The following is a 24,580-nucleotide window of genomic DNA, read 5'->3' on the forward strand; positions in this document are numbered from 1 at the left end:
GGGGGGGTGGGGGGCGGAGGGGGGAAGTGCTGGACAAATAATCAGAGTACTACGGTGTTTAGTGAGCGCTGGATGAGCAGGGGCCTTCGCTGTCGGCAGAAGCTGCCTAGGGTCAGACGTTTGGGGTCCCTAAGAGCACGGACCTGGCTCCTGACCGCGGGGGCATCGGCGCTGGGCCGCAGTGGCTTCCGGGCCCGATGGCCCCTGTGTGTCAAATCCTTCGTGGGCACTTGGTGATGGGCTACGGGCAGGCCGCAATTCGCCTCGTGGAAGCAGGAAGGGAAACAGGATAGAGCTGGAAGTCGCCAGAAAGCGAGAAGATGGTAAAAAGACATAGGAGGTGCCCAGCGCCTCTGGCGCCTCTAGTGGTGCCCGACACGGTGCCTGCCCAGGAGATGCCCACACCCAGACACAGCACATACCTCACATCCAGACGCATCCCACACACGCATTACACCCAGACACACTCATCACACCCAGACACACGCTACACCCATATCACACCCAAATACCCTCCAAACATCCACCCAGTCACCCGCTATATAAACATCACAGGCAGACGCACTCTTCAGAAACCACACACACATACAGCACACTTACAAGCACACCACACACATCATACCCAGACACAGACTCCACACATCACACCACGCGCACAACACACATCACACCCTGACATCCGGTCCCAGTTAACACTGTCACATATCCAGCTCCACCGCCCCCCTGCCCTGACACACATAAGCACACACACATAAGCACACACACACACACACGCTGGGACGAGCACATACGTGGTCTGACTGGGGTTGCTAGAGAAGCGGAGGGGGGAGCTGGGGCCTCGCTAATGTGCCGCCGGGGCGGCAGGGGGTGGGGAGGGGCTAGTGCTGAAGTGATTAGAGAAACGCGGGAAGACAATTAACAGCGACTTGACATCAATTGCGGTTGTCTAATGGACCAGGTCTATGAATAGCTAAGTGGAGCCCGGGGTGGGGGAGGGATGGGAAAGGAGGAGGGGTGGGCGGGGAGACGCCCGAGTCCCCGGGCTCCTGGCCGCTCGGACCCGCGCGTACCGACCCCCGCCGCCACCGCAGGCAAGCCGAGGGGCGGGGACCGCGGGGGGGGGGGGGGGGCCGCGAGGGCGGGTCCCTGGCTCTCCCCCCCGAGGCCGGACGGAGATTAATTTGGACATTAGGGCCGTCTCCTCAGGGACCAGGCCGCCTCTCTCAGACTTTAATTACCTCCTGCCCCCTCCCCACGCCGACAGCGAGTGGGAAAGGGGGGGGGGGGGGCGAGACCGACCACGGGCGGGGATTAAGGAGCGTCTTAATCTGCCTCCTTGTTCCCTCGGGAGGGAGGGAGGAAGGTGGGGAGGATCCCCACAGAGACCTAAAGGACTGGGGTGTAGAGGCTGGAACTCGTTCACAGAGACACCGCCCACTCGGTCTCGATGCTGCGCCCCCCAATTCCCACCCTCCCTCATCCCCCAGTTGCGCTCATTCTCATGCCCCATCCCTCTCTTTCCCATCCTTCATTCCCTTTGTCACCATCCCTCATTCCCTTCATCTCCAACCCCTAAAACCCATCCCCCACTCCTTCCCTTCCCCAACTCCCTCCACCCTCCCACCCCCATTTTCCCTACCCCTAACTCCCATCATTTCCCCACCTCCCTGCCCTCCGACGCCCACCCCCTCACCACTAGTCTGAGCTGTCGACACCGAAGACTGAGGCCCATTCGGCCGAGAAGGCACCGACTCCTCTCTCGCCGTCCCCCTTGACTTCCCCAGCTTCCCAGCTCCTCTCCCTGCAACGCCATCGGTCCCGGGCCCGGGCCAGCGAAGCTCCCAAAATGTCCCTTCCTCCTCTTTCTAGGTCAGAGATCTCAAAGGCCCTCCCCGTTGAAAAACACGAGGAGAGGAGAGGGATGACCCGCTCCCCCACCCCACTCCCGGCTATCCGCGCCCCCCCCCCCCCGGCTATCCGCGCCCCTCCGGTTACTCGCCCCAGGGCCGCCCCCTGAAGGCGCGGGACTCTGGAGATGGGGCACAACGCTCTCTGTGCCCCGGCCTGGTTACCCCAGCCCACAGCCCCTCGCCCCAAGGGTCTTTCTCTGGAGGGGAAGGGGCCGGGGAGGAGCTGGTCGGAACGGCCAGGCCCCCGCCAGAGTTGAACCTGAATAGGGGGGAGCCGAGGGGCTCCGGCCTTCTCTCTGGGACGGCCAGGGCGCCGGAGTCCAGAAACTTTCCATTTTAGAGCTGGGGGCGGGGGGCGGGGGGCTGAGGCCCCAGGCGCCGCTGACCGTGGGAGAAGGGAAAAGTGAAGAGGAATAGCCGGGAAGGAGGGAGGGAAGGGGGACAACCGACCCCGCCCCCAACCTCACCCTCCCATCCTTCTGGCAGACCCCAGCTCAGCCCCCACCGCGAGGACCAGCTCTCGAAAGGAGCAGTTAGGTGGCCGGACGGACGGAGAGATGCGTGGGCTCGCCCCCGAGGCCCGCCCCCGCGGTCCCTGCCGCTCTCATTCTCTTCCCCCGCCCCAGGCCACCGGTCCGGCCCCCGCCCGCGCCTGTTAATTACCTCGCGGGGTCAGTACATTAGGACGGTCCCCGAGGCCGCGTTCGCCCAGCGGACGGAGAGATGAAATGGAGAAAGTGCGGGAGCGGGGGTCGATGGACGGGGAACCCCCGGGAGTCGGAGGAAGGGGAGGGGAGGGGGGGATGGGGAAGGGAGAAGCGGAAAAGCAGGAGAAGGGGTGAGCTAGGGAGTAGGGAGAAGGGGTGGAGGAAGGAAGGGGTGAGCTAGGGTGTAATGGGGATAGTCGAAGGGGGTGGGAGGGAGTAGTGGGGAGGGGAGAAAGGGTGGAGAAAGGGGGAGGAAAGGGCGGAGGGAGAGAAGGGCAGAGGGGGTGCTGGGATGGAGAACAGGCGGCCCCCAACCCCGTTCCCTCCGCTCCCCTTCCCCCGACAGATCCACTCTGAAAAAGTGCAGAGAGAGCAGTGTCCCAGGGACCCTTGTGGAGCCAGAACCCAGGATTCCCACATCGCCAGCAGGGCCCAGAGAAGGTGTTCAGCCTGCCCAAAGGAACCCAGCACTCCAGGGAGGAGGCTGGAGAAGAGCCAAATTATCACCTCCCTTCCTCCCGCTCTCCCCCCTCACTCTGTCTCCCACGCCTCAGCCAAGTTCCCGCACCCTGACAGCCGTGGGGAAGCCAAGAGAAGCCCCCCGGTCCTGCCAGGCCCCCTCCCAGCCTTCTCTTTCCCCGGGCGGGGTTCCTGGCAGAAGCCGGGCGGACTGCCGTCGTCCCTGCTTCCTGGAAGGAGCTGAGTTGGGGTGGGGGAGGAGGAGGACCAGGAGGAGGACCAGGAGGAGGAGGAACAGAGACTCCAGGGACAGAGGCCCTGGAGAGCAGTGGGTGGAATGAGTCTGGGGATTTTGTGGGGCGGGAAAGGGAAGGGGGAACTAGTTCTGGGCCGGAGGGAGTGTGGGGAGGAGTCTAGGCCCAGGCCTGAGGGAGGGTGAGGAGGGGTCTAGGCACAGGTCAGAGGGAAAATGGGAAATGACCTAGGTCCTGGCTGGAGGGAGGGTGGAGATGGGTCTAGGCCCAGGCCGGAGGAGGGTGAGAAGGGGCCTAGGCCTAGGTCAGAGGGAAAATGGGAAAGGAGAAAGTATCTAGGCCCTGGCTAGAGGGGGGTGAGGAGGGGCCTAGGCGTGGGTGGGAGGGAAAATGGGCAAGGGCCTAGGCCCTGGCTGGAGGGAAGGTGGGGGGGGGGGTGTCTAGGCAGGGGCCGGAGGGCGGGGGTGGGGAGGGGATTGTCTGAAGTTGGGCCGAGGGTAGAGAGCGAGGTCTAAACCCGGGAAGGTCTAGGTCAGTTCGGGGGGAAGGAGAGAGGGGACGGGGCGGGGCGCGTGTCTGGTCCGGGCGAGGACATTGATTTTCCCGTTTGCCCCCGATCGATGAAGCTTCTCCAGTTGCGTCGCCCGGGCCGCCCACGGGAACTTTTCCCTTTTCCCTCCCCGCGGACCGGCCCCTTCCCGGCACGCCCCGCCCCCATCTCCGATCTGCGGGGATCTCAAAGCGCCATCGGAGACGGCCCATCCCGTCCCTCGCCCTGCTTCTGAACAACCCTGGGGGAAGGGGGGAAAGCGGGGGGGCAAGTGGGGTAGGGTGTCTCTCCTCTTCTCCATCCCCCAGGAAGAAGAAGACTCCCACTCCAGTCTGACCAGGGGTGGCCGGGAACGAGGGGGGGGGGGCTCCACACAGACACACACACGTCCCCGTGCCACCCCCTCCCTCCGCCCCCCCGCCCCGTGGAGTGGGATCACGTGTCAGCAATCAGCCCTCTGATCCAGGTCAAGGGCGCATTAGCCTCCGCCCCCGGGCAGTGGCGGGCGATAAGAAGCAGATGTAATTAAAGGACCGGAGGCGGAGTGGGGGGCGCTGGTTTAATGCGGGGCCTGGGGGCTCTGACTATGCTTGATTTCCCGGTGGGGGCGGGAGTGGGGAGCCGCACCTGGAGACTGATTCGATTAGGAAAGGCGCGAGAACAAGAGAACCAGGGGAAAGGAAAGGAGGTGCACAGAGAATCGGTGAAGAAGGAGGATGGGGAGAAGGGAGAAAGGGGAAGAAAGAGAGGGATTGAGCGAGAAGTCTCGAGTCTGCAACCTTGGCATTATTCTCGACTCATCTCTCTCTTGCAACTTTCCATATTAATCTGGCACCAAATCCTGACCGTTCTCCCTTCGCAATCTCTCCAGAATCCTCCCCTTCCTCCCCCAGCCAAGGTCCATCACTGTCACTGGTCAGAGTTGGACCGGACTGGGCCTTCAGCCTCCTCAAGATCCCCTGGCCTCCAGAGGAGCCCCCTCCACTCCCCAAGATGCCCTGATCCCTCCCCCAAACCTTCCCCAAGCCATATCCAGGGACCAGCAGGAGAACTCCCCCTCTAGCCCCCCATCGAGTTTGACCGGCCTGATCCCCAGGGGTCACTGGCATTTATTGCCATGTCTCCCTCTCCCTCTAGGCTATGAACTCCCAGGGGACAGGAACAGTGTCTCCTTACTCTGATGTACTAACCTCAGTGATCTATCAGTGGTAATTATTGAGCATTGACTGTGTGCAGAGCACTACACCAAGCCCTTGTGGGAGTACCATACAACAGAGTTGACTCTGCTCTCAAGGATCTTAGAGTCTAGAGTGCTTACTGTCTAGAGTGCTCAACCACCTTGCCCCCTCCTACTTAGTCATAATAACAATTAATAATTGTGGTATTTGTTAAGTGCTTACTATGTGTCGGGCACTGTACTAAGCATTGGGGTGGATACAAGCAAATCAAGTGGGATACAGTTTAACACATAGTAAGTGCATAATATATGCCATCATCACCATCACAGTCCCTGTGCCAAGTGGAGCTCACAATTTCAATCCCCATTTTACAGATGAGGTAAATGAGGCACAGAGAAGTGAAGTATCTTGCCCAACATCACAAAGCAGACAAGTGGCAGAGTTGGGATTAGAACTATGACCTTCTGACTCCCAGAGCCATGCTCTTTCCATTACACCATGCTGCTTCTCACTATACTATGCTGCTTCTCACCTCACTGTTTTCCTACTACAACCCAGCTCGCACATTTTGCTCCTCTAATCCCAACCTACTCGCTGTACCTTGATCTCATCCATCTCACCACCGACCTCCATGCCCACAACCTGCCTCTGGCCTGGAACACCCACCTTCTTCATATTTGACAGATGATCACTCTCCCCAACTTCGAAGCCTTATGAAAACCACATCTCCTCCATGAGTCCTTTCTCAACTAACCCCTCATTTCCTCTTCTCGCACTCCCTCCTGCATTGTCCTTGCTCTTGGATTTGTACCCTTAATCCACCCCTCCCTCAGCTCCAAAGAACTTCTGTCCATATCCGTAATTTATTTATTCATTTCTATTAATGTCTGTCTCCCCCTCTAGACTGGAAGCTTGCTGTGGGCGGGGAATGTGTCTTCAAACTCTATTATATTGTACTCTCCCAAGAGCTTAGTCTAGTGCTCTTCACACAGTAAGCAACTCAATAAATATGACTGCTTGCTTAATGTAGTGCTCTACATATGGTAGGCACTCAGTAAATACTCCCGATGGATAGGAAGTCAGGGACAGTATGAGACAGATGGGTGAGGGAGTGGGGCTGGACTTTTTGCAAGAGGTGTAGGGCTCCTCTGCCCCTCCTTTTCCCCCATTTCATGGAGCCAGCTGACCCAGTGCAGCCAATCACCTCTGAGTTAGGGACCCTCCCATCTCCACCCAATCCCAATCCAGGGTCAAGCAGAGGATGAGGGGAGACCTGGGAGAATTGTGGCCTTCACAGGTCCCTAATCATCATCATCATCATCGTCGTGGTAACTGCTCAGTGCTTACTGTGTACCAAGTACTGGACTAAGCCCTGGGGTCAAGACAAGATAATCAGGATGGACACGGTCCCTGCCCCACATGCAGCTCGCCATATCAGAGGGAGACAGAACAAGGACTGAATCTCTATTTTACAGATGAGGAAACTGAGGCACAGAGAAGTCAAGTGACTTGCCCAAGGAAACACGACAACCGGGAATAGAACCCAGGTCTCCCAACTCCCAGACCCAGTCTCTTTCCATTATGCCACACTGGTTCTGGCCTTCCCGGGCTGAGGGAAAAGCTGAGGGTACCCCCACCACTCCCCAGTAGTCCCCAAGAATAGAAGCAAAGTCAGAAACAAGGATAAATATTATGGTCATGATTCTGTAATCCATGCGTTACAGCACCTTCACCCCACCCCACCCCAACCTCGACCCCCAGACCCTCAGCGCTGATTCGCTCGAACTTCCCGCTGCCGGGATCCCACCCGTGTTTCTTCAGGTTAAGATGGAGACTCCGACAGAGACAGAGCAAGCGGAAGGGAGATAGGGAGGCTCTCCAGCGCTCACCAGCCCCTTCTCGCCAGGCTCGGAGGACGAGGTCAAGAGCCACAGTGGGCTGGAAGGGCATTTTCCCTTTAGAGGGGGGCAGCTGGACACGTCCAGCTAGATCAGGAGCGTGGGGGTGGGCTCAGTTGGGGAAGTCCAGATACCCCGGAAGTGTGGGGGTGGGGCCAGCTGGGGACTTCCAGCTAGATCAGCTACGTGATGGGGGAGTCTAGCTGAGGACTCCCAGGCAAACCTAGAGTTCGGTGAGGCGGGGGGAGGGAGCGCTAGCTGGGGATGTCCGGAAAAACTGCGTGTAGCGCTGGGTTTAGCTGGGGTTATCCAGAGTAACGAAAAGCGTGGGGCTGGGTCTAGATGAGGATGCCCAGATAGACAGGGCATGCGAGGGTCTAACTGGGGACGTCCAGATAAACCGAGAGAGGGGGGATGGGGCTAGCTGGGAACGTCCAAAACGTTGGTCAGGTGGGGGCGTGGCCATCTGGGGACGTCCAGATTAACTAGGTGCTTAGAGGGGCAACTAGCTGGGCACATCCGGTTAGACTGGGTGCATGGGGCTGCAACTAGCTGGAAATGTCCGGATAGATAGGATGCATGGGGCTGCAACTAGCTGGGGACGCCCAGACGGACTGGATACATGGGGGGGGGGGGGGTGCGTCTAAGCTGGGCATGTTCAGAAAGACCGGGTTCGGGGAGAGAGAGGGGCGCTAGCCGGAAATGTCCAAGTAGACCAGCTTCGAGGTGGGGAGGCTAATTGGGCCCCTCCGGATGATGAGGGTGCTCGAGGGAGCGGGGCTAGCTGAGGACGTCCAGGTAGACCGGAGGCGCCTTGGCCAGGGCCTGCAAGCGGCTGTAGATGTCCCGGATGCTGTGACGCTGCTGCGGCTCACGCTGCCAACAAGACTGCATGATGCTGTAGACCTCCGCCGGACAGGCCCGGGGCCGCTCCAGCTCTCGGCCCTGCGTGATGCACTCGATGGCCTGAGAGGGGACAACGAGGAACAACGAGGACTCAACCTCTAACCCTTGAGGAGGGTCGGGGGAGGGGAGAGGTATGGGGAGGGACTCACTCAGCCTCTGCCCCCTGATGGGGGCGATATCATCATCCTCCTCCTCCTCCTCCTCCTCCTCAATGGTATTTATTGAGTGTCTACTATATGCAGAGCACTGTATTAAGCGCTTGGGAGAGTTCAGATTATCGGGAGTGGGCCGGAGGAGGGGGTTGGCGTCGAGAGGGGTGGGGAGGGGGAAGGGCTCAGCCTCTGTGCCATGTTGGGGGCGAGTCAGCATCCTCTAGACTGTAAGCTCGTTGTGGGCAGGGAATGTGTGTGTTGCTCCAGTGTACTCTCCCAAGCGCCTAGTACAGTGCTCTGCACACAGTAAGCGCTCGGTAAATGCGATTGAGTGAAAGAAGCATCAGAGGGGAGGGGCTCGCCTCTGTTGGGCGGGAGTGTAGGGAGAAGAGGTGGGTGAGTCTCTGTCTGGCGAACCTCCGAGAGTTCCGCCCCTCCAAGTCCAGTGGACCGGAGAGTTTCCCGACCCCCGCGTGACCCTTCCCACAGGCGCCCTCCCTTCACGGATCTCCCGGCCCCGCTCCCCGGCCATTTCCAAGTCTTTCGCCGGAGCGCGGGGCGACCAGAAACCCCTGGGTCCTCGGGCCGGGAAGGGAGCGGGTCTGGGCAGCGCGCCCCCAACGCGACTCGACAGACCAGGTGTCTCGGTGGCGCCCGACCGTGTCCGAGGGGCCGGGGAATGAAAATGGAGTCAAGGGAGGAGGGGAGCCGGGGCTGGGGGTCGTGGCGGGGGAGGCGGGGGGGGGGGTCCCGCACCTCGAGATTGGACAGCTGGTACCACGGCTGTTTGCCGTGCGTGAAGATCTCCCACAGGACCACGCCGAAGCTCCACACGTCGCTCTCCGCCGTGAACTTGCGGTAGAGGATGCTCTCGGGAGGCATCCAGCGAATGGGCAGCATCGTGCGGCCCCCGACCTGCCCGCACACACGGACACCGGCGGCCGGTCAGCGGACACGCGCCGGCACCGGACCGGACTCCGGGGTTGGGGGACGCGCAGGTCGGGCCCAGGGGCGGCGTGGAGGAGGGGGCGGACAGGGAGAAGAGGGAGGAGGAGAAACAGGGTGGGGAGAGGAGGGAGGGGGAGAGAGGAGGAAGAGGAGGAAGAAGGGGGAGGGGAAGAGAGAAGAAGGAGAGGAGGCGGGGCGGGGGGAAGAGGAGGAGGAACAGGAGAGGGGGAGAGGGGAGAGAGAAGGAGGGGGAGGAGGCAATAGTCCCCCCCCCACCTCCTCCTCCCCCGCCCTCGTGCCCGCAGGGATGAAGGGGGGCTAATTGCTCCCCTTCTCCCTGCCCCCCTCCCCTTTGGCCATTACCTCTGGATCGGGCCCTGGGGCCGCGGCTAAAAGGGAAAATCTGAGAATCCCAACCAGTCGCCAGGACCCCGGGAGCCCGGAGAGACAAGGCCGGGGCTGGGGCGGGGCAAAAGGCCCGCACTGATCGGGGGGGAAGGGGCGAGCGAGGGCTGGAGCCGTCTCTGCCCTCGGTCTGGCCGCGCTCGGTGCTGAGCCCCCTCTCCGCCCCCAGTCCCCCATCTCCCCCAGACCCGCACCCGCGCCTGCCCCCGCAACCGGGAGGAGTCGGGGCTGTAGCTCTGTCTGGCCCAGGCCCCGGCCCGCAAAGCAGCGTGGCCTACTGGCAAGAGCCCGGGCTTGGAAGTCAGAGGACTTGGGTTCTGATCCCGACTCCCCCACCTGTCTGCTGTGTGACCTTGGGCAAGTCACTTCACTGCTCAGTGGCTCAATCATCTGGAAAATGGGGATGAAGAACTGCGAGCCCCACGGGGGACAACCTGATGACCTTGCATCTTCCCCAGCGCTTAGAACAGTGCTCGGCACATAGTAGGCGCCTAACAAATACCATCATTATTGGTAGGAGTAATAGTGGTAGGTGGCGTAGTTGTCCCTGGCCCTGCCCCCGGCCCGCACCCGGTAATAGTCGGTGCTGTAGATGTCCCTGCTCATGCCAAAGTCTCCGATCTTTACGACCATCCCGGCGCCCACCAGGCAGTTGCGCGTGGCCAGGTCTCGGTGGACGAAGTGCAGCCCGGCCAGGTAGACCACGCCGGAGGCGATCTGCACGGCCACGCCCAGCAGCTGGCCCAGGCTCAGTGGGCCGAACCCCGGCTCCGACTCCGGCACCGGCCCCGGCCCCGGCCCCGGCCCGGCCCCGGGCTCCGACCCCGACTCCAGCTCCGGGCCTCCTCGGCTCTGCAGGATCTTAGCGTCCGGGCCGTGGGACCTGGGGAGCGGGGGAGTGGGAGGTCACAGGGGCTGTGGCGGGGGGCGAGGAGCGGGGAGGGGGGAGCCCGGGAGCTAGCAAGAGTGAGGACCAGGAGCAGGGGACGAGGCCGGAGTGGGGAGCTAGGGGACAGGGTGGCCGGAGCAGGGGACAGGGCGGGCGGGGCTGGGGGCCGGGGGCCGGGGCGGACCTGAGAAAGCGGTTGAGATCCCCGTGTTGCATGTACTCGAAGACCATGAGCAGCGGCTCCCCGACCCCGACCCCGTCCCCGTCCCCGTCGGTGCAGACCCCGAAGAAGCGGACGATGTGTTCGTGCTGCAGGGTCGTCAGCAGCTCCGCCTCCCGCTGGAAGTCCTGGCGGGCCGACTCCGACACCTCCTTCAGCGCCTGTCGCAACATCCCCAAGCGTGTCATTAGACCCCTGGCCCTGGCCCAGCCCCCGGCCCGCAGCCCCCCGCCCAGCCCCCGACCCCCGGGGTCCCCCGGGCTCCGGCTCTCAGCGTCGAGGAGGGGGGTGAGGCTGGAGTCGCGGCCGTGGGGGCGGTTGGGAGGGCCCGGCGGAGGGTCCCTCCGGCCCGCCCACCTGCCTCACCTTGACGGCCACGAGAACCTTGTCGGGCGCCGACAGCAGGTGCGAGCACTCGGCCAGGAACACCTTTCCGAAAGCGCCTTCGCCCAGCTCCCACTTCAGCACGATGTCGCGACGCTTGATGTGGTGGACGCCTTCCGGGACGGGCGGGGAAGGTGGCGAGCGTCGGGTTAGGGTCAGTACCCCCAGGGGCCCTCGCCCTCTCCCCACTGACTCTCTCTCCCCGCCAGTGGCCGCCCCCCAGCCCGATGTCTCCCTCGGCCGTCGTCTCCCTGCCTCTCACAGGTGTCGCAGAAATACTGTGGATTCTCGATGACGTTGCCCTTTAGGCCGTCCAGTTTCCCCTCGGCGGGCGACAGGGGGCTGCCGCCCAACGTCATGAAATGCAGAGACATGGCCAGGCCGTCCTCGGGGGTCAGCGCCGCAGGGCCTGAGGGCGGGGGTCGGAGGGGCAGGGGGGTTGTGGGGGGGAGACACGAGAACACGGCGGGAGGGTCAACGCCCAGGCACATCACACACGCACACACACACCACACACACACCCCTCCACTCCAACCGACCCCCCAGCGAGACAGACCCAGAACTAGCCAGACGGACATATTTCACACTGAAACGGAGCCCACCCACCCTCCTCCCGAACCCCGGGCACGCACGCTTCCCCGTGCGACACCAAGACTGTTTGGGGATCATCACAGGCCCCCCGGGGCGTCGGTGGGGGGGGACGTGGAGCTGGACGTTGAAAGAGAGGAGAGGTTGGCAGGGAGGAGTAGAATCGAGGAGCGGAACAGGGCACCCCAACCTCCGGCTCTCTGGGCCGAGGTTGGAAGGGGTTAGAGAGCCCTCGTTCAGGCCTGGCTGGATCCAGGACGGGTCTCGGGTCACCACGTCCCTCTCCCCTCCCCCCCATCCCCCAACCCCGCCGCTTCCCCCAGGGCCCGGCTCTCAGACGCTGCTGCTGCCGCTACTGCTGCTGCTGCTGCTGCTGCTGCTGCTGCTGCTGCACTTAGTGTTTGACTCGGTTCCAAGCACAGATTAGCAGCTGCTGGTCTGTCCCCAGGGCCCGGGAGCAACGAGACCCCTCCCGGCCGCCCCCTCCCCCACATCCACCGCCTGGTCCGTTCCCCCCTCCCCCGCCCCCTCCCTGCTTCCCTGCCCCTCGCCACACTGAACAACGTGAGACTCACTGCAGAGACCCTGAGAGACCAAGAGGCGAGGGAGAGGTGGGAACAGAGAGAGAGAGAGAGAGAGAGAAGCGGAGCGAGACACAGAGGACAACGTGCCCACTCCACGGAGGCGATGGGGGTGAAGGCTACCCACCTGTCCCACGGGGGCTGGCCGACCCCCATAGCTGGCTCTCCTTCAACCAGGCCCCAGGGCCCCCACTCAAGGCTGAAAAGGCCCAAAACGGCCACTTCCACGCCTAGGAGCTCTTTGAAGCCTGCCACCATCTCCCTCCTGCCCAAGGCCTCGTCAGTCAGTCAATAGAATTTATTGAGTGCTCATTGTGTGCCGGGCACAGTACTAAGCGCTTGGGAGAGTACACTGTAGCAGAGGAAAATCTGAATCCCCTTTCCAACCCTAGGCTTCCAGTGTCAGACTGGCATTGCCGACAGATAGACAGAGATGCTGACACAGAGAGGAGTCAGAGATATTGGCATAGAGCTGGACAGAGACAAAAGAGGCTGGCGCAGAGGTAAACAGAGACAGAGAGATGCTGGCTGGAGGCAAAGAAAGAGTGCCCCATCCTACAGATTTTCCTGTCAACCCTTCTGGGCTCGGCCTGGCTACCGCTTCTCCATCTGGACTCCCGATCCCAGTTCCCTGGTCCCAGCCAGGGCCAGGCCACGGCCTGACTACTGCCTCAGCCTCTTCGCTGGGCCCATGGCCTCCAGCCTCTCCCACCTCGTTCTAATCCCAGCTCTGCCATTTGTCTGCTGTGTGACCTTGGGCAATTCACTTCACTTTTCTGTGCCTCAGTTCCCTCATCTGTAAAATTGGGATTAAGATTGTGAGCATCATGTAGGACCTGGACTGTGTCCAACCTGATTAGCTTGTATCTAAACCAGCACTTAGAATGGTGCCTGGAACATAGTAAGCGCTTAACAAATACCATTAACAACAACAGCACCCCCTCCGCTCCACACTCCACATTGCGGCCACCGCCCAGATGAACTTCCTGAAGGGTCACTCGGCTCCCCTCCTCTGGCTCCCCATGTCACACAAAATCCTCTCACAATTACTTTTGAGCCTCTCTGCCCCCTGGCCACACCTTACCTCTCCCCTGCGCTTTGACCAGTGCTCTGCACACAGTCAGCACTTGATAAATACCACTGATTGATTCACTCACCTCTCTGCTTCCTTCAACCGCTCTTCCCCAATTCACAGTCTTCACTGCTTCCAAACCCACCTTCTAGCTGGATCTCGCTCCCGACTCCACTACCTCCATCCCCTCGCTTCCCCTCCTCCCCCTGCTCCACGTCAGGCAGACCACAGCCCTCCCTGACTTCAAACCCCACTCCTCCTAACCAGCCCACCTCCTCCACCAAGTCTTCCCTGATTAATGTTCTATTCTCTACCAACTCTAGCACTTTTGAACTTAATTAAATCCTCCTTGCCGCTGGCATGGAGACTGAGAAAGACAGAGAAACTCTGGTGCGGAGATGGAGAGGCACAGAGAGACCACAGTGCAGAGATGGAGAGACACAGAGAGACTCTGGTGTTGAGACAGATACAGGGAGACCTTGGCACTGAGTCAGAGAGACCCTGGTGCAGGAACAGAGACAGAGAGACTCTGGCACAGAGATGGACAGAGACAGAGGGACCCTAGTACAGAGATGGACAGAGACAGAGAGAAGTTGCCCGGGAGATGGAGAGGGAGGGAGGTGAGGGGCAGAACTCACGGTGGAACCCGAACTTGGAGCGTCGCCCACATTTGTTGAGAGTGAGGAGCAGCCCCGACAGGAAGACGCAGGCGAAGACGGCCAGACCCACGGCCACAGACACCTGGTGGGGGCGGAGTGGGGGAGGGAGAGAAGGACCAATCGCCAGACTGCTTGGGGCCAGCACGGGGCTGGAGAGGACTGGTGGAAGCCCAGCGGAGGCCCCGCTCTACTGACTCCAGGCCTGACACAGCTCCTGGTTTCTGCCCGGGACTCTGAGAGAGACACTAGTGCCCCCCACTTCCACTGGCTCCTCCCCCACCCTCCTCATCACCTGCCACCACTTCCCACCTGCTTTCCACCCCCGGTTCCATCTCCCTGCCCCCTACTTCCAGCTCCCTGCCCCCAGCTCCTGTTCCCTGCCCCGGACTTCCTTCTGTCTACCCCCAACTTCCTGCTCCCAGTCCCTGGACTCCTGATCCCTGTCCCCAGCTCCTGCCCCAAGGTCCTGCTCCCTGCCCATAACTTTCTGCTCTCTGCTCCCAGCTCCTGCTCCCTGCCCCTGGACTCCAGCTTCATGCCCAAGACTTCCTGCTCCCAGCCCCCAGCTCCTGCCCCAGACTGCTGGCTCCTGCCCCCCTGACTCCTACCCTCTGCCCTCCCAGCAAAGCCACTGGGCCAATGGCTAGAAGGGGTCCGAGAACCCTGGTTCTGTCAGACTGTACCAGGCCCGCGGGGGTGTCTGAGAACTTAATTCTGACCCATTTCCCAGCTCCAGGTCTCTCTCTCTCTCTCTCTCTCTCTCTCTCTCTCTCACACACACACACACACACACACACGTGCATCCCTTTTTCTCCTCCAAGCCCAAAAGTGGAGAACCCCCCCAAGGTGGCCCGGAGTCTTAATCGGCTCCTCCCTCAGACATCAATGCCTTCTGGCCTCCTACTTACCCCGAAAGGGGGGTCGTCCTGCTTCTCCACGGGGTCCCCAGTGGTAATGTTGCCACCTGTTAGGGAGAGGGGGAGGACAGGCAGCAGGGATCCCGTTCTGGTTCCAGCTCACCCTCCACAACCCTCCTCCCAGACTGAGCCAGACTGAGTCAGGGTCCAGGGTCTGCCCCCCAACCCCCAGCTAGGCCAGAGGGATTGGGGTAAAATTCCCTCTCCCACAGGTCTAAAGGGTAAGTGCCCAAGTCCCCTTCGATAAAGTCCTTAGTAGTACTCACCCACGGGTGACAGGGAGACTGAAATCCGGGAACGGGGGGAGAGAGAGAAACAGGCAGACAGATGGGGCAGGGGTCGGGGGGGGAGAATGGGTTAGCCATTCCAACCTGAGGGCAGAGGTCTTAGCCATTTACAACCCCCATCCCAGGGAGAAGGACTCGGGCCCTGGGGAGATGGGCACTGGATTGTGCTCACAAGGGGGAGTGAGATGGCTGCATCGGCCTCCTCACTGGGCTTTTTGCCTCCAACCTTTCCTCTCTCTGATTCTGCCCCTCCTCCCACCTGCTGCCCACATCATTTTCCCAAAACATCCCTCAGCATACTCCTTCCCTTCCTCAAAACCCCCCAAAAGCCCTCATCTCCCTCTGCAGCATACAGATCTCAACCATTGGAACCGAAATTGTTCACCAACTCTCATCCTTATTCATCTGCTCTCCTCTCCCACTACATCCCAGCTCACACTCTTCGCTTTTCCCATCATGGACAGATTGACTGATTCCCCCGCTAGCCTCGTCACCCCTCACTCTTGACTCTCCAGCATCTCTGTTCCCTCTTGATGTTATCCTGGCCTGGAGCTCCCTCCCCTCTCCCATCCCTCTGGACCGCAGCTCTCCCCATCTTCAAAGCCTCCTGAAATCCCTCCTATTCCTCTTCCTCCTCCTCCTCCTCCTCCTCCAGAAGGCCTGCCTGATAGTCTCCTCCTTTCCAGGGCCCACCTCCCCCCATCACTGAGGTGGACTCTAACGCTCAGCCCCTGCTCATCTCCTCTCATTCTCTCCCTCTCCGGTTTATTCCTCTTCTAAATCTGCCAGACTCCTGAGAACAACAGCAGTGGTCTTGTTCTCTCTCCTGCTCCTGCCATTTGTAAATCATTTCCATCAGACTGTCTGACTATAATAATTGTGGTATTTAAGTACTTACTACCCATAAGGCAGGCACTGTACTAAGCGCCGGGGTGGATACAAGTAAATCGGGTTGGATACAATCCCTTTTTCATGTGACGCTCAGAGTCTTAATTCCCATTTTACAGAAGATGTAACTGAGGCCCAGAGAACTGAGGCCCAAGGTCACCCAGCAGACAAGTGGTGAAGCCAGGAGTAGAACCCATGTCCTTCTGACTCCCAGGTTCATGCTCTATGTACTACTACTATGTACAATGTCACACTGCTTCTGTCTGTCTCCCCTGTTAGAACACAAACTCTTTAAGCACAGGGAAGGTGTCTACTCTCTATCATCTTTCCCGTGTGGCCGACCACCTTTCTGTGACCCAACACCCTCTGCATACAGCCCTCTGCACATGCGGCCTTCTGCAGCTGGCCCAGCCTACTGTACTAAGCCCAACACTTCACCAGGCCCTCTACAAACAGCCCAGCATTCTACATCTGGCTGGACCTGGAGCTCTGACATACTGGCTCCCTGCATGTAGCCCAGCCTTCTGCACACGGCCCAATATTTCACCTGTCTCTGCATGTGGCCTGGTATTCTGCATGTAGCCCGACACACATGTGGCCCTCTGCATGTGACCCTCTGCACGTGGCCCAGCATCTGCCCAAGACCCAGCATTTTACCCATCTCTCTGCACGTGGCCTAGCACTCCACATTTGGCCTGGCCTGGAGCTCTGCACGCTGTAGCCCAGGACTCTGCATTTCGCCTTCCACACATGTGGCCCCCCGCATGTGGCCCAGAGCTTTGCACACAGCCTAGCACTGCACGCGTCTCTCTGCATGTGGCCCACTACTCTATATTTGGCGTGGCCCAGGGCTCTGCGCACTGTAGCCCGGCATCCTGTATGTAACCCAGCACACACATGGACCTCTGTACACGGCCCATCACCTTACAGGTGGCCCGGCCTGGAACCAAGCACAGGGCCCAGGGCTCCGCACACCGACCCTGGAACTCTGCACCCATCCCCGAGGGAGATTGACTGGGGGGAAGCGGGGTGGGAGGGGGAGGAGAAGGCGGGGGGGAGCAGTGGGTCCACACACCGGGAATGGGATCCTCAGGGTTGAAGTGGAACGGGTTGCTCATGAAGGAGGCGGGCACAGAGGCCTGAGCGCGGCCACCAGTGTTCCAGGCGATGAGTGTGTAGATGCCGTTGTTGACATGCGTCGGCTGGTTGAGGCGCAGGCAGCCGTGGCGCAGGGTCTCGTTGGCGCTGGGCTCCAGGTACTCGGTGAAGATGTAGCTGGTCTCTTTCAGCGTCGAGTCATTGAAAAGCCAGCGCAGGGCCGGCGCCGGCTGCCCGTCCACCGTGAACGGGATGCACCAGTGGTGTTGGGACACCGGCTCGTGCAGCTGGACGCTGGCCGGGACTGCGGGGGCAGGGAGGAGGCGGCGGCCATCAGTGGGGCCTGTGGGGCTCGGGGGCGGTGCCCCACATCGGGCAGCAGGGCCAGGGACTGCGGGGACTACAGGCAGAGGGGCCTGACAGAGCGAAGGTCAGGGAAGGGAAACTAAAAAAATCAGAGAGAAGGACTAGACTCCAAGCAGTGGGCCGCGGACATCAGGCAGTGAGTCTGGGGACCCCTGGTGGAGGGGCCCAAGAGAATGAGGCATCGAAACAATGGATGCCAGGGCAGGGTGGGGCAGGGGGATGCCAATGAAATCAGAGAGGGACCGGAGGCCCCAGGCAGTGGGGTGAGGACCTCAGGCAGCGGGGAGGGACTCACAGGACACGTTGACCCAGACGGAGCGCTCAGTCCGCCCCACCTCATTCTCGGCCCAACAGGTCACGTTCTTGCGGTTCAGCTCCCGGGACACGTTGGCCAGGGTCAAGCTTGGGCCCTTGCCCTCCCAAGACTCCTGGCAGGAGAGACGCCAACACCTAGGTGGACCAGGGCTCGGGACCACCTACTACGACCTCCCTGCCCACTGCCCTCCATCCCAGCCAGGTCACAGGGGCGCGGGGGTGGGGGGGTGGGGCAATAACACCTGGGGCTCCTCTGGGGGTCTGAATGGAAAACATGGTAGGGGGTTCCCAGGGGAGGGTCATTAGGAGGCCACAGAGGTCACAGTGTGTTGGGGGGTTCACAGAGGGGCACAGGGATGATGGAGGCCGGGGAGAGGGTGGGAGTGTCGGTCAAGCTCACGGAAACACTGGCGAAATCCTCCAGTTCTGCCCCTTTCCAGTGGGCTTGGGCAGTGGGCTGCCCGCTCACATTGCACAGCAATGTCACAGAGCCACCCACGCTCGGCATCGGGCTCAGAAACACAATCTGCAGCATCGGAAGCTCTGGGGAGGGTGGCAGGGGGTGCTCAGCAGGCAGTCAGCCGGGAACAACCGGGACCCCCTCAGCCTCACCGAGGGGGCTAAGTATTCAGACCTCCTGCCCCCTCCCCCCTCCAATTTCAGCCCATCACCTTCCCCCTGGATCAGCCCGAGACCTTTCTCCCAGTTCAACCCCGTGACCTGTCCCCCCAGATTACCCCAAGACCAACCCTCCAGATCAGCTGAGACCCCTACCCCCGGATCAACCCATGACCATTTTCCCCAGATCAGCCCGAGGCCACCCGTAAGCCCCCTCCCCCACTTACCACAGTTTCCAATGGGCACATCAGACAGGAGGTGGGGAGCCCCAGTCCCCTCAGTCTGGCAGAGCAGGTCCTGCCCCCCAAGTCCCAGCAGCCCTTGGGCCTGCCACAGCTGCAGCCAGCGGATCCCACAGGAGCAGTGCAGGGGATTGCCGGTCAGGACCCTACGGGGGGAGGGGAAGAGAGGGGAGGAGAGGGTGCTGGGGAGGGAGGGGACACACAACCCCCAGCCGGGTGCTTCTCCAGCATGCCCTGGACATGCAGGCTCAACACACGCTCCTCGCACTCACACAAGACACACACATCGGATCCCGTGAATCGATCCATCGATCAATCTGGTAGTGGTACTTATTGAGCTTCCTCTGACTAGAGCCCCAGAGACTAAATGCCTGGGAGAGTAAAATACTGTTAGTAAGCCTGATCCCTGATCCTCAAGGAGCTTACAGTCCAATGTCGGAAATAGAACTAGAATTCATTCCCGGCAGGGGGCAGCCACAGAGTTTGAAGAGACGCAGGGAAGCAGTGGCGACTAGTGGGTAAAGCCCTGGCCTGGGACCCAGAGGACTTGGTTTCTAATTCTAGCTCCATCACAGAAGCAGCGTGGCTCAGTGGAAAGAGCACGGGCTTTGGAGTCAGAGGTCATGAGTTCGAATCCCAGATCTGCCACTTGTCAGCTGTGTGACTGTGGGCAAGTCACTTAACTTCTCTGTGCCTCAGTTCCCTCATCTGTAAAATGGGGATTAAGACTGTGAGCCCCACGTGGGACAACCTGATTCCCCTGTGTCTACCCCAGCGCTTAGAACAGTGCTGTGCACATAGTAAACACTTAACAAATACCAACATTATTATTATTATTATTGTGTGACCTTGGAAAAGTGATTTTATTTCTCTGCGCTTCAGTTTCCTCAGTTGCAAAATGGGGATTTGATACCTGTTCTCCCTCTTACTTGGACTGTAAGCCCTGTGTGAGACGAGAGCTGTGTTCAACCTGAATAACTCACATCTACCCTAGGGCTTAGAATAGTGCTTAACACATGGTCAGAGCTTACCAAATACCATAAAAAATTCAAACAGAAGGTCCAAAAATGGTAGAGACCGAAAGCAAAGGCAGGGCTAGCGGCTGCTGAGATAGCGGGAGGGAGGCAAGGTAGAACACAGGTGGGCAGGTGAGGCTTTTAAAACACAGATGGGGACACGGAGGCAAGGATGAATGCTGAGGGGCAGCAAGGCAGAGGACTGAGATCAGGCAGCAGGCATGAGAGAAGTCAGACAGTGCTCATGAGAGGAACTAGGTTGAAATTCAAGGCCCTCAGTCGGCACACTCCGTCTAGGCCAACATTCTGCTGCTGGTACACTTGGCTCCTCCCAAGCCGACCTACTCACTGAGGCCAGTGCTCCTCCCTCTCACCGTCCACACCTAGCTCACTTGCCTGGAACACCCTCCCCCTTGATCCTCTGGCAGCCTGCTGCTTTCCCCGTCATCGAGCCCCTTCTGAAATCTCATCTCCAGAAGGCCTTCCCAGATTCATATCTTACCCCCCAAGACCTTATCGCCCCACAACTTGAGTACCCATGGCCCCCATCCCTCCTGCCGTTCCAGTCATGTAAATACGCCTATTTCTTGAAGTGCTCTCTACTCTCCCTCCCTGTGGGAGGACCACTTTTTGTATTGCAGAGGTGACACTGAACAAGACCGGGTCCACTTCCCGTTCCTGCTTCACCCAACTGATGATGGGGTCGGTGTTGGCCAGCTGTGCCATAGTAAAGCCGTGCCATGGGGAAGCCATCTCAGAACTTGGATGAGCTTTTCAGGGGGATCGGGTCTGCCAGGTAATCTCCAGGGCCCAGATCTCCTGACACTATTCAGTCCTTCTGTAAAGTCTGCCAGGCCTGCCCGGGGGCCGTGGGGCCGCTCACTGCCCTTCTCCGTTCCCAGACCCAGAGCGATGATCGCAACCAGCTGGCACGTCATGACCAGCCATCCTGCTGAGACTCCAGGGGCTTCCGATCCACATTAATTCGTCGGTGGCTGATACAGGAGGACTCGGCTGAGATAGTGCTGGCAACGGAGAGCAGTAGGATGCCTTGATGATTGCCGCAATTCGATCTCATGCCTTTCTTCCTGACGACGGGGACAGTAGTGGTGTGATTGAGATCCTGTATCCATTCCTCAGGGCTTCTGTGTGTGCTTGTCACCGAATTTTTGACCTCCAAGGCTCTCATAGGTGAAGTTCACCATCAGCGGTGACTTAGATTACACAGGACAGCGGTACATGCAGAGGGAGAGCTTGGAATATGGAGGACGGCCGAACGTGCTGAGGGAGAGTTTGGATTGGGGTTTCAGCAGGGCAACTGGGTCCCTCCTGTGTAGAGCTGAGCAGTGCTGCCGTGGGGTGCAAAGGCCCTTGTGGGCGGTTGTTCCTCGTGGCTCCGACTGCCGCCACGGTGCCTTCCCTGGGAGCTGGGAGAAAGGCTGCACCATTGGGCAGGCTTCTTCCTCACTCGTGGAAGGCAGGTGGTGGAGGAGAATGTTGGAGGTTCCCCACTCCAGCCCAATTCCCTCCTCACCTGGGGCGAGGCTAGAGCCACCTTCCCTCTTTCAAAGGAAGCATGGACAGGGCCCTGCAGTGTCCCTAGTGGCAAGTGGACACTCTGGTTTTGGAAGCATTCTGCAGAGCCCCGGCACTCGCCCTGCTTTGGCCACCTTCTACCCTTCACCCCATTCCTCATTTTGATCTGCCAGTTTCCTTAATGCTGGCATCCTGGGGAGCTGGGAAGTATTCTAAGATGACATCATCACCCATGTACACCCATGCACACACACACACACACACACACAGCACACACCACCATGCACCCACAAGCCTTTTCCTGCAACAGCCACTCACAATTCCTGCAGTGGAAGGTCCTGGAAGGTTCTCCAGGAAAGAGTCTCCAGAGCATTGGAGGAGAGATTCCTGCAAGGGAGATGAAGACAGTAAGAGACACTGTGACATGGACACGCATAGAGTCCGAGACAGAGCCTCTGTGACAAAGACAGCCACCACCTCCCTTCTCCCTGACCCAGCTGGACCAAGTCGTGACTGTAAGCTCCTCATGGGCAGAAAACATGTCTACCGACACCGTTGCATTGTACTCTCCCAAGCACTCAGTACACTGCTCTGCACTTAATAAGTGTTCAATAAATATGAGTTGCATTGGGCAATGGCTGGGCGAGGAAAACCAGGGAGACATGGAAGGAAGGGAGTCATTTACCCTCTGACCATCTGCGGGTCACCCTCCGTCCACCCTCCATCTACCCACTAGCTACCAGTCACCCACCCTCCATCCAACTTCCATCCTCTGTCACCCACTTGTTGTCCACCCACCATCCACCCACTGGTCACCCTCCAGCCACCCGCCAGCCACCCGCCAGCCACCTGCCTTCTATCTACTACCCACCCTCCATCCACAAACAAGCTACCCCCTGTCCACCACCCCCCCCCACACACACCGGGTTCTGCTGACAGCCCAGGCCCCTCCCCGTCCTTCTGCCAGGCCCCAGTCACAGGGGAGGTGGGCACGAGTGGGTGACCCAGCCGTGACCCAGGGTGGGGGTGACGGGGGGCGGGTGTTTCCCCACTCACAGGCGGCTCAGTCGAGAGTTGTGGCTGAACGCGTCGAGGGCCACGGAGCGGAGGCCGCTGTGGACGATGGTGCTGGAGGAGACGGGGCTGGGGGTCAGGAGGCCCAGGAGGACCCCCCCGGCCCAGTGGCCGCCCCCACCCCCCCGGCCCCTGCCAGCAAGCAGCGAGGGGAGCAACCGGAGAGACTCTCGAGGCCCACAGATCCCTCATGGAAGGAGGGCGAATGGGCAGGTGGGCAAGCAGATGCGCTGCAAGGGCGGGGCTCGGGACCACCCCTCTCCCCAGAGGTTTCCAGGTTCCAGGGGGCGAGGTCAAAGCGAGGGGCAGGACACGGGGTGGGGGCGGGGGCAGGGGCGGGGTCTAAGACAAACACATCCCCAGACCCCACAGGTTCCGCAGCAGGTGAGGGTGGGGCTGGGGGCGGGGGCGGGGCCTAGGGCAAGCACCTCCCCAGACTCCACAGGTTCCGCAGCATGTGAGAGTGGGGCTGGGGGTGGGGCCGGAGCTGGAACCAGGGTCAGGAGCGAACCCCCCACCGCAGGGTCAGGGGCGGACCCCCCGCGTCCAGGCTCACAGGTTGCGCAGCTCCCGCAGGCCGCCCAAGTCGCTGAGACTCAGAGTTTCCAGTCGCGGCTGCTGCTCCAGGTACCTGCGGGCGCGGGCGGGGGCCGGGGCGCACACACATGAACACATACATAGAAACACACACACACACACACGAACACACATAACCACACACACCTTGTGACCCACTCTCTCCACCTCTTCACTGTTCCCCAGGCCACATCAGACCCCAGAGTCGGGGGGGGACGAGGACCCAAGAGTCCCGGGGCGACCCGCTCCAGCCTCTCTCTTTGTCCCCGACCCGCTCTAAGCCCCCAGCCCGGGCTCTCCCGGTGGGCTGGCACGAGTAGGATAACTCATTCAGACTGAAAATCAATGCCCATTCGTTCCCCCCGCCCTGGCCATTAGCTACCGCCCCCCCCCCCCGCCCCGCCTCCCGAGCCACAGCAATACCCTAACACCGCTTCCCCTTCCCCCCCTCCCACGGCCGGTGGGCCCAAGAGGGTTCAGCGGTGGGCTGGGCGCCCCCCGCCTCTCGCCTTCCCCGGAGCGGGCTGTGCACCTGCCAGGCTCCGTCTCCGCGGGTCCGGGGTGGGAAGTGGCAGGAGAGGGGCGGGGAGGGGGCGAGCGGAGAAACGGGCGATATCGCCTCTTTGGGCCAGGAAGCTTCAAGAGAGGAGTTTGTCCCCAGAACCCGCGGCCGCTGATGGCCCGGGGTGGTCTGCGGCGAGGAAGAGCCAGGTGCGGAGAGCGGAGAGATCAACGCTTAGAACAGTGTTTGGCACATAATAAGCGCTTAACAAATACCATCGTTATTATGATTATCTCTGCTCCCTCTCTCTGAGCCTTAAAACTCACCCCGCCCTTTCCCGGACGCCGGGGACCCTGTTGGGGGCGACGCATCGGGGAGACGGGGGTACTGAGTGAGATAGGGAGTGGCCGGACAAAGCGGGGGTCCTGGGTGGGGCAGGGAGCGGCGGGGCAGAGCGGGGGTCCGGCGTGGGGCAGGGGGCGGCGAGGCAGAGCGGAGGTCCTGGGTGGGGCAGGGGGCGGCGGGGCAGAGTGGAGGAGAGCGACCTGATGGGGAGCAGGTGGGGCAGAACGACCCAAGGTGCATCGGGTACGAGATAAACCCTCTACCGCCGCCGCCGCCTCCACCTCTGCCCCTACCGCCCTGCCCCTTAGCGCCCCTGCCTCTCCCCTGCAAACGTCGCCGGGACGCGGACTCTGCCAACCGCCCGCCCCACCGGCCGGTGCCCACAGTGAGGCCGGCTCTTGCCCCCGACCCCTGCCCCCGGCCCCTGTCCCCCTGCCCCCCGTCCTCCTCCCTCCCGCCCGGTGCCCGACTCCATTCCCCAGCGCCCCCGAGACCCCACCTCCCACCCCAGGCTCCCGGCCCCCTCTGCTTTCCCCGCGGCCGGGTTGTCCGGTCCGTCCGGGCCGTCCGGGCCGTCCGGGCCGTCCGGGCCGTCCGGGGCGGCGCTTACAGGTCGGTGAGGTTCTCCATCGCGCCCAGCGGCGCCAGGCTCCGGAGCTGGTCCGGCTCGGAGCACTGCAGACCCGCGCTGCCCCAACAGGTGCAGGCGGCCGGGCAGGCGCCGGTGCCCGCGGCCGACACCCACAGCCACACCAGCAGCGCCCAGGGTCGGGACCCCCGCCCCGCCGACCCCCGCCCCGCCGGCCCCGCCGGCCCCATGATCCGCTCGCCCGCCCGTCCTGGCCCCTGCCGGGCTCTGAGCATCGCCCGGTGCCGCCCGCGCCCTCCCCAGCTGCGGGCGGACACCCCCGCCCCGCCCCCCGACCCAACCCCCACCTCCCACCCCGCCCCACTCGGGGACTCTTTGGGGGGGCGGGGCCGGGAGAGGCTGCCCTAAAGGGGAGGAGCTGGAGCCCTGGTGGCCTCGGCCCTTCAACCAT

General features: G+C 61.2%; 1 protein-coding gene across 1 annotated transcript; it reads right to left on the reverse strand.

Annotated features, from left to right (window-relative positions):
• Positions 1-6,825: 6,825 nt before the first annotated feature.
• Positions 6,826-24,170, reverse strand: LOC103167743 (high affinity nerve growth factor receptor). The gene is made up of 17 exons (XM_029056249.2): positions 24,151-24,170; positions 22,674-22,748; positions 22,100-22,171; positions 21,362-21,430; positions 18,477-18,637; positions 18,032-18,174; positions 17,612-17,744; positions 16,928-17,254; positions 14,944-14,961; positions 14,669-14,724; positions 13,740-13,842; positions 11,123-11,269; positions 10,843-10,973; positions 10,441-10,637; positions 9,938-10,250; positions 8,771-8,929; positions 6,826-7,922 (listed from the first exon to the last, which is right to left on the reverse strand). The coding sequence occupies exons 1-17, from the start codon at positions 24,168-24,170 to the stop codon at positions 7,737-7,739; spliced, it is 2,310 nt and encodes a 769-aa protein (XP_028912082.1). The 3' UTR covers positions 6,826-7,736.
• Between the last annotated feature and the right edge of the window lie 410 nt (positions 24,171-24,580).

The sequence above is a fragment of the Ornithorhynchus anatinus genome, chromosome X5 (assembly GCF_004115215.2).
Source record: "Ornithorhynchus anatinus isolate Pmale09 chromosome X5, mOrnAna1.pri.v4, whole genome shotgun sequence".
Lineage (NCBI taxonomy): Eukaryota > Metazoa > Chordata > Mammalia > Monotremata > Ornithorhynchidae > Ornithorhynchus > Ornithorhynchus anatinus.